Source organism: Grampus griseus (assembly GCF_964374135.1).
Source record: "Grampus griseus genome assembly, chromosome: 10".
Taxonomy (NCBI): domain Eukaryota; kingdom Metazoa; phylum Chordata; class Mammalia; order Artiodactyla; family Delphinidae; genus Grampus; species Grampus griseus.
In genome coordinates, this window is record NC_139004.1 from 3,581,300 (window position 1) to 3,596,774 (window position 15,475).

General features: G+C 44.0%; 1 protein-coding gene across 1 annotated transcript in view; it reads left to right on the forward strand.

Moving 5' to 3' along the window:
* Window positions 1-13,305: 13,305 nt before the first annotated feature.
* Window positions 13,306-15,475, forward strand: part of FARS2 (phenylalanyl-tRNA synthetase 2, mitochondrial) — a gene marked incomplete at its 5' end in the record, with an annotated part of 313,564 nt that continues 311,394 nt past the window's right edge. Inside the window, one exon of the mRNA XM_082664360.1 lies at window positions 13,306-13,926. Within this exon, the coding sequence (XP_082520486.1) occupies window positions 13,306-13,926 (621 nt within the window). The remainder of the gene's footprint in view (window positions 13,927-15,475) is intronic.

Consider the following 15,475-nt stretch of genomic DNA (forward strand, 5'->3'; position numbering starts at 1 on the left):
GTATAGTTAAAAAGAGTTTCTCTCCTACCTCTGTCTCCCAGCCACCCACTTCCCCTCCTTGGAGGCATCGACTGTTAGTACTTTCTTGACATACATGCAGTCTTTATTATTTACCAATTTTGTATTTGTGAATTTGCCTAGTTGCTAGAATTTATTTATAACCTCAAAATCAGCACTCCTGGGGCTTTCATAGTCATTTGAGGACATGCGCAGAACATCACAAAGCAGAGTCCCCTACCCACGTGTTCCCAGCTGAGGTCAGGCAAGGGGGTGGTCTGCGTTCTCATTTCAGCTCCTACGTAGATAAGTATCTTTTTTGCCATCTATTTAGTGCCGTGTTTTTTGTGTTTTTGTGCTTTTGGGGGGTGATTTTGCTGTTTAAATGGCCCCCGGGCCTAGTGCTGAAGTGCTGTCTAGTGTCCCTGAGAGCAGGAAGGCTGTGACATGCCTTGTGGGGAAAATACGTGTGTGAGATGAACTTGGTTCAGGCGTGAGCTACGGTGCACTTGGCTGTGAGGTCAGCGTTAATCAACCGTATATATTACATAAGATGTCTTTAAACGGAAAGACACATAAGCCAAGGTTATGTACTGATTAGTTGGCAAAAATGTGAGCAGGGCCTCTCCGGACACTAGGTCTCTCTCCCTGAGGAGCAGCGGTTCAGTGTCCATTGATTCGGTGTTCTCAGGGATGTTCTAGATCAGAACTACTTTGAAAAATGAGAATTGACTGTGTATTACTTTCACTGTTTTCATGACCCAGATATTTTGCAATTTGAATTCAATGCTTTCATGTACTAGCTAATCCTTAAAACTTAACAAAACTTACAGAAAAATGCAGAGCTATGTGTTTTACAGGGGATTTTAGCAGAGAGCACAATATAATCAGGACCGATTGTGGCTGATTAGGGCGGATGGAACCTGGCATGTAGGCCTGAATTTCACTCTTCTGCCATCTCGCCACGATGTTCAGAGTATGACTTAGCAGGCACACGACAGCCTTCTCTGCATTAAGAATTAAGGAGTGTTGTTTGATTTCCACCCTTGTAAATGACTTGCTGAGTGAACCTCAGTGCTGTGCTTTGACTTTTATCATTAGGTCTGCTGTGGGGAGAGGATCAGGCAGTTGAAATATCACTGTGAGTTATGGAGTAGTGTCTTCTCTTAGTGAAACAGTGATATGGAAATATACAACATGGATATTCCTAGTGGCGTTTACTTGTTTGACTTGGGAAAACATTCTTTTTAAGGACAGAAGCATCGTCCCTGTCCTCCAGTAGCTTAAGATCTAACAGCTGGAGCAGCATCCTAATTGGTGGGTGCAGTGAGTGTTTTATGTGCTTTTGGGGAAGAAAGAAGAGATGGGTCAGTTCCGCCTGAGCAGAGTGTGAAGGGTAAGACCTGGTTTCATAGAGATAAAACATCTCTGGAATTACGGATCATGTCAATGGGAAGATGTGTTTCGGTTTGAAAAGAAATCTCGCAAGGAGCTTCTCAGGACTGTATCTGTTGGAAAAAGCAAAGTTGGCGGGTGTTTATCAGGAAAGGACAAGCAGTGGAAATGGCAGGGGCGGCCTGGGACCGGGTGAGAGGCAGACGGCCTGGGCTTGGACCCTGATGCAGTCTTCAGTTGGCAGGCACAGCACTGGGCACATGAGTTTATGTCTGTCATAGTGCTGTCAAGAGGATTAAATGAAAGAAGAAGAATAAAGAAAAGGCTTCAGAGAGGAGGTGATGTTATGTCACCATTTGTAGGTAGTGTTTCAGGCTATTAGCGTCTACTTAATAATTATGGAGCTACCAACTATACTTCAATAACATGTAAAAATAAATAAATACAGAAACAAACAAAAAAATAATTGTGGAGCTAAGGGCTGGCGAAGCCTTTGTGTGCTAGAAAGACTCTTTCCTCCACTGTAGCCAAGACTCCCGGATTTTATATGCAGCGACTTTATTTGGAGGAGCTTAGATAAAATCATTTTATTTAGAATATTTAGGAGAGCAGAAGTTTTCACCTGGAGGCTACGTCTTCTATGTAACAGTAATATTTCTAATTACCTAAAATAGTTTTTAATATGCAGTTTAGTGAGTTGGTTTAAAACAAGTTTTAATTTTACCTGCCATAGCCATTCGGCTTGCTAAGTATTTCTGGGCGAACACTTTAGTCTTTTTCATTAGCTGAGTATTTTTTATTTAAAGACTATTCCGTAAACGTACATTAGTAGGGTTATTACACATTATTTTAAATGCTGAATTTAGTGGATAATTAATTATGTCATTCTCCAAATGTGTAATATGTGGAAGGACTTTAAATACCTTTCATTAGAAACAAAAATAAATGATGACTAGTAGGTTGACCTAAGTTGAGATTAGCCAGCAGTTTTGATGTTTCACTTGACTTTGATGAGATGCTAAAGAGCATTAAGGAAGAGTTTGGTATATTTGTTTTATAGTGTTTGTGTGTATTATTTTTTATATGCATGAGAGGAATTTTTTCCCTGGCATATTTAGGGAAGTATTCATTCATACTAATGGGTATTGGTAACATGAACTTAATTTTAACTCATGATATTTTTCTTAAGTGAAAATTTGTGAAAGAGTGGTTGGGAGTCTAACTACAATTCCAAATATGGTGACATCTTTAGATACTTACTAACCAGCCTTCAAGTTAATTTTGTAGGGTCTTTTGTCTGCAGTCATTCCCTCATGCATTTGCTTAATTACAGATTTTAACCTTTTGACTTATGACAGCAAAACTGATTTCTCTTGGAACTGAGTACAGTGATTTGTGTTTTTAAAAACCTTTAAAAAGTTGTGTTTTTCCATTTGTTTCTGTGTCCATCATAAGAGATTTTTCTCTTGAGTACTCCTCCATTCTTGAATAATTAAGAAGTTTCCAGCACGACAGAACACTTTCCAATCTCTCATTCTTGAAAACACGGCATTTATGAGCAGAGAATGGTACTGCTTGTCATTTCTCCACTGAATTACAGTGATGAAAAGACATCTCTTCTGAATGGGAACATGGCCTTGTATATTCACATAATGATTGTATGTAGAATTGCTTTCCTCACTCCTTTTTTCCCCCTTAGACTTAATTTTTTTTCCCCCTTAGACTTAATTTTAATCAGAGACATTATCTACACAAAGGTGCCTATTACTAAAGAAGGCTGTGGTGGCAGGGGCTTTCTCGGGGTCTCTGATCGGTTGGCCCTAGCCCTGTCCCTTGTCGGGCCTGCCCTCTGAGCGGAGCTGCCAGGTTCTCGCGTCACTGTGGTGACAAGTGGTGTGCTCATTTATACAGCAGCTGGGCCTTGTCAACCTGTGGAAGCCATGTGCCCCTGGCCGCAAAGTCCAGTGCCAATTTTGTGCTGGTGGCTTTAAGCCATGCCTTAAATACGTTGCTGAAACCGATGGTGGATAAGTAGTCATTGGAGGGAAGAACTGCGTTCATTTGCGCGAAGTAAGAGCATTTGTGAATGGTAAAGGGCTGCTGGTATTTCTGAGCAGTAGACCCTCCTGCTTTCTGGAGCTGCAGCTTTCTGCCTTGGGGGCTTCCCTTTTGTTACTTACGTGCTCCTGAATCAATCAGAAAAATGCATCTCCGGGGTAAATCTTTAGAGGAAAGAGTTTATGTATACTTTATTCTCTTCAGTGTTAAAGTACCCAAAGTACAAAAGCAAAGTTGTTGGTATCAGTGCCCACAATCATAGCTAGGAATTAGGCACACCAGATGCTGGGAAAAATGATAATTGTGTCCAAATGGACAAAACTCAAGGAAAGAGTATGGGACGCTCTTAGTATAACTGTGTGTTAAAACATTCTCCTAGGCATTTCATGTTACTGCAAGGTACTGATTTCAAAGCGCAGTGTCCATTTGACCCTCTATTGGCTTTTTTCTAGTGGGAGAGATATATATGTCCACAGATGCTTACCACTAGGTTCATTTGGCACGAAAAGTGTGACTATTTCTATGTTAAACATCTAGGTAATTTATATTGGCTTCAACCAAGCCAGCAGGAGATAAGTTTTCCTGGTGCCCAGTTAGTTAAAGTGTTTGTAGAAACAATATCTTCTGTTCTTCTGCACATCCAGACTGGACTCTCGGTGGTCTTATTCATTGTGTATTGCACAAGACCCCTCCCGGAATAACCCCCTAGTTATTCTCCAAGGTAGAGCTAGCCAGATAACGTGTGGCCTCGTCTCTGAGGACTGGCTTCATGTGCACGTGGCCCTTTTCCTTATGGTTCCGCTCTCCTGAGGACAGAGCTCTGGCCGGGCCATCAGGACCGGGCCTGGGCTTGTAAGACCTTTGCCCTATTTGACCGAGTTTCAACTGCACTCTTGGCTTCTTTAACTCCTTTGGTTTAGGTTATATAAACATTATGTAGCCTAATCTTCTCTGTTTCTCTAAAATGTATAAATATTTTGATATAGATTTTCATGAATTCAGAGCTGGCTTCTACTAACATAACGTGATATATTTTATTTCGCCACCATATTAAATTACATTTCCCTTCTGATCAGTGTCACCTATGAGTTAAGAGAGGTGAAAACACTTTAATTGAACCCAATTACTGTTTTGTCATGTAATTAAAATTCCAGAAAGCCTGTTAACGTACCCATACTGATACAGCAGAATTAAAGAAAATGCTATTTATGGAAGGACCCAAAATCCTAGGGTCACTCCTTAACAGGTAGGTGCCTGAGAAGTGAAACATGGTGTGTGTCCTGGGAAGGAAGCCAAGAGGGGCAGGAAAGGTGGTTGTGTTCACCCAAAGCCATATCTGAATAAATACTCTGCTCGGCCATGAAAGTTTTTAAAGGGAAGTAATCTCAGTTCATCATTGAGATGGTGGGTCACAGTCATCACCGTCCCCCACTGTCTGCAGGCTTGTGTGCAGGCTTGTTGACTGGTGATTTTTCTTTAGATGCTATTTCGTTCACATAAGTTTGTTCGTGAGATTACTGAAACGGAAGCTAGGGGAGAGATCTCGTCATCTGTTAATTAATTATTCTTCATTTCTAGTCCTCTGATCTACGGAAAGAACCAACAGGTTAGGCAAGGTATTGTGTGGTCAAAAGATTTGAAAGGTGTGCTAGGGCCTGCGGTGAGTAGAGCATGGGGGTGCCTGATTTAAGGTTAGGGACAGGTCAAAAGGGCCTCTTCCCCGTAGAGAGCGCTTTCCTGCCTAAGGTTGCTTACAGCCTTACTTTTCAACTTCTTGTGAAAAGTAGTATTTTTGACATTTGCCTACTCAACAGCGTGACATCTGTAACGGAGCCTGGTGACCAAGGAATTTTATGTCCCTGAAGAACAAGTATACAGTCATCACACAGTAAAATAAAACTGCTTGCTGTAGTTAACAGATTCCTGAAGTTCCAAGACCTGAAAGAACTCAGCCTTGAAATGCTATTTCTGCAGCTGCTAATGCTGGAAATGAGGCTGATAAATCAACACTAGGAAGTGCTTGGCGCTGACCTTGGACCACAGTGAGGTTTGACTGAACCCGCAGAGAAGACGTTGAAGGATTTCGTGTCACTAACGAAGAGATTAGCCACATTTCTCTTCGCTGGAAGTTGATCTGCCAGTGTAGTAAATAAGTTGAATAGAAGCTGAATTTGGTAATGTTGCTCCTCTTTGTGCATTCCTTGAATGAAGGCGGAAATGCTGGAATGGTATTAAATTCAGACAAGCGTGAGAGAGTAGTGATGAGGATGAGGGTGACGTCATGAATGTAGGTGTGACAGTGGGATTTACAGTAAGGAATATATCTGTGGTCTTCTTCCATTGTTCCTAGCACGGAGCTCCTAAAACCCATCTGACTGTAATCTGTAACGCACAGGGGCATTCTTCTGTTATGATGTCAGTTTTGTTCTCAGTTCCTGAAAAATGTGTCTGTTGTTATTCATAGAACAAGCCCTTTTCTGCTACCCCTGAGTTTATGTTAATGAGGGTAGAAACCCATATTAAAGTGTCAGGAGACAAAGGAGCCTTTCTAAAGGCCATGTGCGGGGTGGGGGGGCGTCATTTGAGAATGATGTTCCAGGCCCATCATCAGATGCCCAGGTTGCGGCTGACGACCACCGCGGTGATAGCCATGCTGTTGTACTTTTCTGAGGTCCTCTTGCAGCCCCGTACAATGAGCTGCGCGTGTAGCATAGGTAGTAGCTTAGACTGAACTAAACTTTAGTGACTATTTTCCTTAGAAATAAGAAAGATTTTTCCTTACTAAAAGACAGCGTAACGTTTTAGCTTTAACGTGTATTAAAGATTTCATTAACGGGTATCATTGAGAAACATCTGTTTGGCATAAGAGCCCGTATTATCAATTTCCTAGAAAATCTGAATGTCTTGGGGGAGAAAAGCATTGACTGATTGGCACTGTGCTTCTGCCAGTTGATTTACAGCTAGGGGAAGGAATTTGGAAAAAGGCAAAGAAGTTTTTTATATGCCAAGCATTTCATCTGTGGAGAATGCAGAATGTTGCCCGCCGTCCTGTTCTACAAGTACCATGTCGTTAGCCACTGCAGTTGCTGACCTGTCCAGTGGTTAAGGCTCCACGCTCCCAGTGCAGGAGGCATGGGTTCGATCTCTGGTCAGGGAAAATTCCACATGCCATGCAGCCAAAAAAAAATTACAATACAGTACACCCTGGAAGGAATTCAGGGTGAAGGTCAGAATGAAGCACTCTGTGTGCCGGGAAAACAGGCAATATTTTGGGCCTCTCGGCCCTTAGATAGTTAGAAATATTTCAGGAGAAATTTTTTTTTAATGCTAACCATCATCTGAACCTCAGCAAGTCATAGTATTTATTTATTTATTTTTGGCTGTGTTGGGTCTTGGTTTCAGTGCGAGGGCTTTCTCTAGTTGTGACAAGCGGGGGCCGCTCTTCATCGCGGTGCGCGGGCCTCTCTTGTTGTGGAGCACAGGCTCCAGACGCGCAGGCTCAGTAGTTGTGGCTCACGGGCCTAGTTGCTCCGCGGCATGTGGGATCTTCCCAAACCAGGGCTCGAACCCGTGTCCCCTGCATTAGCAGGCAGATTCTCAACCACTGTGTCACCAGGGAAGCCCCCAGGTGAAATTTTTTATGAACTGTATTCTTGCATCTTCCCTTACTTAGAAAAGCACTTAAAGTTCATTAACTGAAATAGTATTCTTTGTGACTAGTGGTAACCTTGTAACGAGATGTATGCTTGACTGCACGTACCCCTTCACCAAAATTGCGTATATATTGGCTTCTCCCTCTGCTTCTTAGAAGCAGCTTCTCAGAGTCACTTGAGAGAATGTCTCCTGGACCACAGTCCTCAGTAAGTCCTCAGATAAAACTGAAACTCACAGCTCTCACGTTGTGCATTTCCTTCCGAAGTGGACACCTGTGTTGTTAAAAGTAATCTCTTACCTGGTCACTGAATGCAGTTAATTAAACTACAGCAGCGTTACGTTTATATTGGCATTATTCTTTTGTTTGTTTGTTTTTTTGTTATTGTTTTTTAACACCTTTATTGGAGTATAATTGCTTTACAATGGTGTGTTAGTTTCTGCTGTATAACAAGGTGAACCAGCTATACATATACATATATCCCCATATCTCCTCCCTCTTGCGTCTCCTTCCCACCCTCCCTATCCCACCCCTCTAGATGGTCACAAAGCACTGAGCTGATCTCCCTGTGCTATGCAGCTGCTTCCCACTAGCTATCTATTTTACATTTGGTAGTGTATACATGTCCATGTATTGGCATTATTCTTGATACAATTATAAGTGGGTTTAATACAACCTCTTAAAATGGCTAGAACTCAACTCGCCATATTTTTAAATAACTTTTTCTTATAATAATTCAACTATTTCAAAATAACAGGTTTAATAAAAAATGTAATAGATGTCCATTTAGAAAATTTAGAACTATAAAAGTAGAAAATAAGGACCAGGGATTATAGCCATTGAATCTTACATAGTTCTTCCACGGTTTCTAAATATAGTAAGTGTGTATTTATATATATATATATATATATATATATATATATATATTTATATAGTTAAGATCATCTCATACATTTTTATATTCTATTTATCACTTTGTCAGTATGTAGTTATGTCATTAAAGCTCTTTGCAACCATTACACTTTATGACTGCACAATGTTTTACTGTATGGTTCTACTATAATTTACTTAATATCCCCCTCTCTGGGGAAAGTTTATGTTGTTTGTAATTTTTCTGTATTATAAATCACACTGTAATGAAACTTCTTTGTGTTTCACTTCTGTCTTAATTTGCATTATTTCTTGTGATAATTCCTTGAAGGGTAATTACCGTGCCAAAGGGTATGAACAGGTTTGAGTCTCTTGCTAGTGCTAGATGGCTGCCCAGAAAGGCTGCACCAGTGACACAGGGAACGGCCTTTTTAGAGACATTTTCTTTGCATTCAGCAGGAACAAAAACACTCTTTGCCCGCTCTTTTTGAGCAAAAGTTAATGGAAATTGGCTGTTTCCCTGCCGTTATTTAGTCCAGTACAGTATATAAGCTGTGTATTGACTGGGCCCAGCTTCATTTTTCTGGGCAGATGCTGTTTCAGCCCTGTCTCTGCAGATTAATGGGACGCACCTGATCTCTTTTGCATGGCCATAACCACATGTGGGTCACATTTGGGTACCATGGCCCTTTCGGTAAGCTAACTGTGCTTTAGAGAAATTACCACTAATTAGTTTCTCCTTTACACACAAGACTGAGGGAGATTGAAGGAAGGACTGTTTAAACCGCTGCAAAATTCATTCATTCTAACAGACAAAATAACATTTACTTGGTGAATGTTGAGATTGTACAGAATATTTTTCTTTATAAGTCTAAAGCTTTCCTTGGGAGATCGGGGTCATCTAGTGAAAGTTCCCTTAACGTCCTTTCTTTTGGTCTCAGAAGTTTTAAAGTATTTTTAATCCATTTTCTCATTCATTTTTATATGTTCCATTCATGTAAACCCATTTTAATCTGACTTCTGTCTTCACCCAGCCATTGAAATTGCCCTGTTGATGGTCGTCTTGTCAAATAGTTCTTTACTTTGCCCCCTGCCTAACATCTTTGCTACATTTGATCCTGTTGGCCAATTTCCTTTCCATCCTTTTCTGTTTTCCCACTTTCTCTTCTCCCTTCCTCTTCTGCCTGGTGTCAGGTGTACTGCTAGCCTCTGAGTGCGCGGTCATTTGGGAAAGAGAGGGGTTGTGTGTCTTCTACTCTCAAGAACCACATAGTCTAGCAGGAAGACAGACAGTTGGTAATAATACAGCATATTAAGAATTGTATGTACAGCGGCCCTTGGTTCAGAAATAACCTTGGTTTCCTTCTAGAAACTTCCTGTCCTAGGTTCTGTGAGAACCCTTTGGTTCTTTTACTCTTTATATATCCTTCTTAAAGAGGATAATTGCCAAGAGCTCTGTCTTTTGCCCATTTCTGCTGTTACTCTCACTTTCCAATGGGTTCTTATACATGCTTACGACATTAACTCTTACCTCTATACAAACAAATCCCAAGGTCTCCATTGCTAGTACTGAGCTCTTACCTTATTTGCAAACCTCAGACTGGGTCCTAGAAATTGTAAGATGGCTCTGTCACCCGTACTTAACTTCAACACGTCCAAAGTTGTTTCCCTCTCGAACCAAAGACACACATGTGGAAATCATTTGGACAAACAAATAAAATTCATCCCATGTTCTCTGTCTCAGTGGTATTGCTTTCTCTGTTACCTGGTCTCTAGAAGTCTATGGGCCATTTTTAACCTTTGATTCAACTTATCTTGTGTCTTACGTACTAGACAATGAGTTGAGTGCATTATGAACAGGATGCGGTGTAATCCTTTTACTATGAGGTAGGTATTATTTTCTGTATCTATACATGAGAAGCTTGAGGGCCGAAAAACGTCAAATGCTGTGTCCAAGGATAATACACAGAGCGCCCAAGGGGCCGGCCTAGGGTTACAGCCCATGGGTGTCTCTGCTCAGTGTGGCCTTTGCCCGTGATGTTGTACTGACTCTTTTCACGGTCCGTCTCACTATCGCTTCTGTGCCAAAGTGAACACATTTAATGTTCACATTTGTGCGTTTGTTACTTTCAGCGGCTCTATAATCCTCATGTATTTGTGGCCAGAAGGTATTCTTAGTAATGTGGAAGAACGTTTCAGTGAGTTAAGCTAAAACAGGGCTCAGCAAACTTCTTCTGTAAAGGACAAGATAATAAGTATTTTAGGCCTTGAGGGCGGTACAGTCAACTATTCAGCTCTGACTTTGTAGTGGAAAAGCCTCCACAGACAATATGTAAACAAATGGGCATCACTGGGTTCTTCCAAACGTTATTTTCAAAAACAGGGCATGGGCAGTTTGGGCCCGCAGGTCCTGAGTTGAGTGGTATTTCATTTCCACCATCTAAGCGAATGTGTTTTCTTTGATTTATTCATGCATGTATTTAAAATGCATTGAGGTATAATCTAAGTTGCTCAGTTAAGGTAGAAGTTAAGATAGGTAATTACAGAGAAGTAATTTGAATGTAACAGTCTTGGGTCTGTTTTGACTGAGAAATAATTGAGTTGCTCAGAGTTCTGAACTTGGTTCACAGGTAGATGTATGAGTTTTTGCAAGTTACAAGATCTAATTGAGGCCTAGATTCTTTGTAAAATAATAAGAGTAATACTTGCCTCACAGTGTTGTTGGAAGGATGAAATGGAAAACCACTTTCCATAGAGGCAGGACCATGGTCGGTGTTATCTTTCTGGGTCTCCTGTATTTTCCAGATGGACTTTCTCACAGAGAAACTTGACAGAGGAAAGAAGAAAGGCATTTACTTTTCAGATGGCAGTGGGAAATCTAGCATAGTCATTATTCTCTCTCTGTAAGAGATGATAATTAAAAAAAAACAAATTGTTTTGGGTGGGGAGAAATGACAGATGAGGGCTGAGCAGATAGATTAAAAAGTCTGAAAACAAGGACAAGAAAAGTAAACTTTCCTTAGCAAGCTAGGGGTGGGGTCAGGAGGACCAAGAAAGGACGTGTGGATGGGCTCTGCTCCCACCGAGGTGGGAGCAGAGCCTGGGGGTGCAGGTGGGCATGGGCATGTGTGGAGCAGAAACAGAAAAAAGGGGGGTCGGCAGCCCATGAATACGGCCTCAGGAGCACCTTCCCTGGAAGAATCCTGAGCTTGGTGACAGCACATGGCTTTGGAAGGGAGAGATGCTTGTCGTGTCTTGCCAAGGGCGCTGAGCTGGGTCGCTGACAACCGACCAGCGTGACTTAGTGCTGAGACGCAGGAGGCGGCACGGGCATATTTAAAATTTATATCCACTGCAGTGACAGGCCGCTGAGCACTGTGGAGGGGGGAGATGGATTTCCACCGAAGTGCAGCCAAAAACACTTTTCGCAACAGCTCTGACAAAATAGTGCCATAAATGAATAAACCCACAGAGTTTCTGGGTATCTTTGAGAGCTTCTAACGTGACGGCCGTCTCAGACCAAGGGGCTCTCCCCAGGTGTCACGTGTGGTTTAACTCGGATCTGGGAGGTCTCGGTTCCATAGGCTGGGTGGGCTGTGCTGTTGGGTACATACCCGCTGTGCTTTGGATGGTCGCGTGGAGCAATGTCCTTCCCTCCTAATGCAGTTTATTAGCATGAAGTTAGGCATTTTCTTGGTATGATTGCAGAGTCCTGGAAGTCAAATCACTACCTGGTTGTATGCTTTATAGTAGCCCAGTGGGTAAAAATGCCACGTTTTAGAAGATGTTATTTGGCAGATTTAAGTTCATGGTAAATTTTTTATGAGCCTAGGGATTTGACCTCTAAAGATCTTCATGCCTGAGATCCCCGAGTCAATTTAAACTTGCTCGTGGACCAGCAGAGAAGTATCCAGAATCCTTCAGTGTTGTCTTAACACTCCCTGTACCTTAGAGTTTGGGCCGCTATACCTGGATCTTTGTCACCTCATTTTTGATGTGAACAGCCTATGAGTGAGTTCCAGCTGTGAAATCTGGTCCTCTTCTTATTAAATTCTGGGCATTAAAAAGAAGATCTGGTCAATACGCTGTGTCCTGGCTGCTCTGCGTCTCTTCCCAAGTGAGTTTAGGCCTGCTCCTGGTTTCCTGTGGGTGCCCAGTAGAAAGTTGCTCTTTTACAAAAGAGACATGTAATTGATGGGATCCTACAATGGTATTAAGTTTAAATGACATGACCAGATGTGAGGACAGAAAAGATTTGCATCTATAAAAATAATTTCAGCTGTCCACTGGTATAGTCTATCACTCTGTGTAATATTTCCTTAAGTTTTTCATTTTTATTTTTAAAAAATCACATAAAAATAGCGATTACCTAAATTGGTGTATTTTATTGGAAACATCCAAAAGAAAAGCTTTGCTCATGTCATCCTGTAATATGGTGAACTAATCAGAAGTCACATGTTGTCAGGAGTGAGCAGAGCTTGGTGGTTAACGAGGGTGAAATGGGCAGGATGGCGTTTCAGACATTCTCCTTCCATCCTTCAGAGACATGACGTAATCATGGGTTTCCTTTAAGGAATGAGACCCCCAAAAGTAGTCAAAATAAAAGAAAGTCATGGGACTTCCCTGGTGGCGCAGTGGTGAAGAATCCACCTGCCAATGCAGGGGACACAGGTTCGAGCCCTGGTCTGGGAAGATCCCACATGCGTGGAGCAACTAAGCCCGTGAGCCACAACTACTGAGCCTGTGCTCTAGAGCCCACGAGCCACAACTACAGAGCCTGCGCTCTAGAGCCCGCGAGCCACAACTACTGAACCCACGTACCACAGCTACTGAAGCCCACGTGCCGAGAGCCCGTGCTCCACAACAAGAGAACCCACTGCAGTGAGAAGCCCACGCACCGCAACGAAGAGTAGCCCCCGCTCACCGCAACTAGAGCCCGCATGCAGCCAAAAACAAAACAAAAAAATAAATAAATTAAAAAAGAAAGAAAGTCATCACGTTGATAGTTTTATTCAGCGTGAGGGGTCCGGGACATGATGTGACCTGATAAGGGAAATTTTCTTTACACTCGGGAGGACAGCTAGAGATTAGGGATCTAAGCGTGACGTCCGTGATTCTCTTGATGTGGAGCAGAGGGTATAAGCCTCTGGGCAGATTTCCTTAACTGGCTGTTCGCTCTGAGTGGCGGAGGGGGAGGCAGACATCAGTAGGGTGGTGGGGAGCTGGTGGGAGACAGGGCCCTCCCGCCCCCCACCCCTTACTTTCTGCAGAGTGAACCATGACTGGTGCTTATGTGTGTGCTCTTTCCAGAACCCGTGAAAGGAGTTGCTGCGATGGTTTGCTGGGCTCTCAGGAGAGCTGCCCAGGTGCGCGTCCACCTGGCGAGGAAGGCCAGCGGGGTCTGCCGAGGCCCTGAGCATCAGGCCTCGGGCGCGAGGCCCGCTGCCCCGGAGCCCGCCACCCGAGGAGCCCTCGGGGCCCTGGGCGGCACGGTGGAGCTGCTGGGCAAGTCCTACCCCCAGGATGGCTACAGCAACCTGTCCCGCAAGGTCCTGTCCAGGGTCGGCAGGAACCTGCACAACCGGCCGCATCACCCGCTGTGGCTGATCAAGGAGAGGGTGAAGCAGCACTTCTACGCGCAGTACGTGGGCCGCTCGGGGACGCCTCTCTTCTCTGTCTACGACGACCTCTCCCCGGTGGTCACCACCTGGCAGAACTTCGACAGCCTGCTCGTCCCGGCCGACCACCCCAGCCGGAAGAAGGGCGACAGCTATTACCTGAACGCGACCCACATGCTGCGCGCGCACACGTCCGCGCACCAGTGGGACCTGCTGCGCGCGGGGCTAGATGCCTTCTTGGTGGTGGGCGACGTGTACCGGCGTGACCAGATCGACGCCCAGCACCACCCTGTGTTCCACCAGCTGGAGGCCGTGCGGCTCTTCTCCCGGCACCAGGTGAGTGCGGCCCCTCTCGGGCTTGGAGGACAGCCTGTGTGGTCTCGTGGAGGCCACTGCGGTTTATGTCAGCCAAGCCCCACGGGGTCCTTGACCGTGTTCTGCACCTGTGCGTTATCCATCCTGGGTGGCGTCCTCTGTGTAGGCGGAGCTCAGTGTTTTCTGGCTGATGTGTTGTGTCAGTAGCCGCAGAAATTGGCAGGCCTTTGTTTCCTTGTGTCAGTCCTTCTCCTTCCAGTCCCAACGTGCCTGTCTCTGGGTTTTCCTTATGAGTGGGTAGTCAGTGGCTCACAGTTACCGCCAGTCCCGGATGACTCGAGATGCAGCCCTGAGACCCGTGGTCTGGTTACCCCACATCTCAGTTAGCGGAGGTTAATTACATGTTCCTGGTGTTAGGCATGAATGAATTTCTTAGGTAGCCTGGGGACTGGTGGTTTAGCGGCTGAGCCTGTAAGCTGTCTTCTTGTCCCGCTCTCTGTCCTTACCGTCCCCTGCTTTACACCCGTGGGTGCTTTACATGTTTTCTTTTTGAGACATTTTCATTATTGCTCTTCTTGAAATACGTGTTTGGATGCATAGAGCCTTTTTGATCAGGAAGTCTGATATTCCGGCCATTCTCTAAAGCACCCAGCTCCTTGCGCCTGTTAGCTGACACCCTAATACATTGTGCGCAGCTTTTTTCTTTTTTTGGCAATTTATGAATATTCCTTAAAGCGTGAGTCTATTTCCTAAAACGTGCAGTATCACTTGTCTTTCATTAACATATTTTAAAACCGTCTCTGTTTTTATGTGAGAAACAAATGGAATTAATGAGGCATTGCTCCTATAGTACTTCTTCCAAACACGTTCACTGAAACAGGGGGAATAATTGTCACAAAACTCCTTCCCACAAAACACCAGGTTAGTGGGTTGTCGGATATGAGCAGGAACAGTATAGGATCCTCAGGCTGGTGAGTAACCGCCGTGCGTTGTGTTAAATGAGTCGTGTTTTAGGAGAGAGGGCCGTTAGCTTCAGGATGTGCTGCCTTCCTGGGAATTCGTGGTAATTCAGAAATAGGTATTAGCTTTACACAAAAGGCCACCCAGGCTTGATCCCAGAGCTGCTTGGATGAGCGCTTTTGCTACTAGGAAAAGCTGACTATTTTCTGTGTTAGGAGTAGTAACTATTAACAAGGATACAGATTTATTAGGAAACAAAAGGGAAATGGACAAAGACAGGTTGAAGTCTGGGAAATATGACCAAGTGATGGAATATCACCTACAGCTAATGAGCCAGCGGAGGTGTGACACCAGTGACAGGGTGTCCAGGTCACGGCAGTGGCAGGTGCACAGCCCAGTTTATCTCATTACAAAAATGAGCAAGGATGGTGCTCCCTGGTTGGTAAGCCTGCAAGCCGTGGGAATGGCAGAGGAGAGGAGCTGCGAGACACACACTGGTGTGTTAGTGGTGGAAAAAATCCAGGCTCCCTTAGACGGTGGGAAACAGGGAGCGGGTAGGGAATTAACTTCATCTCATTTCACACTTGCGCGGGGTCTGGTCCAGTTTAGC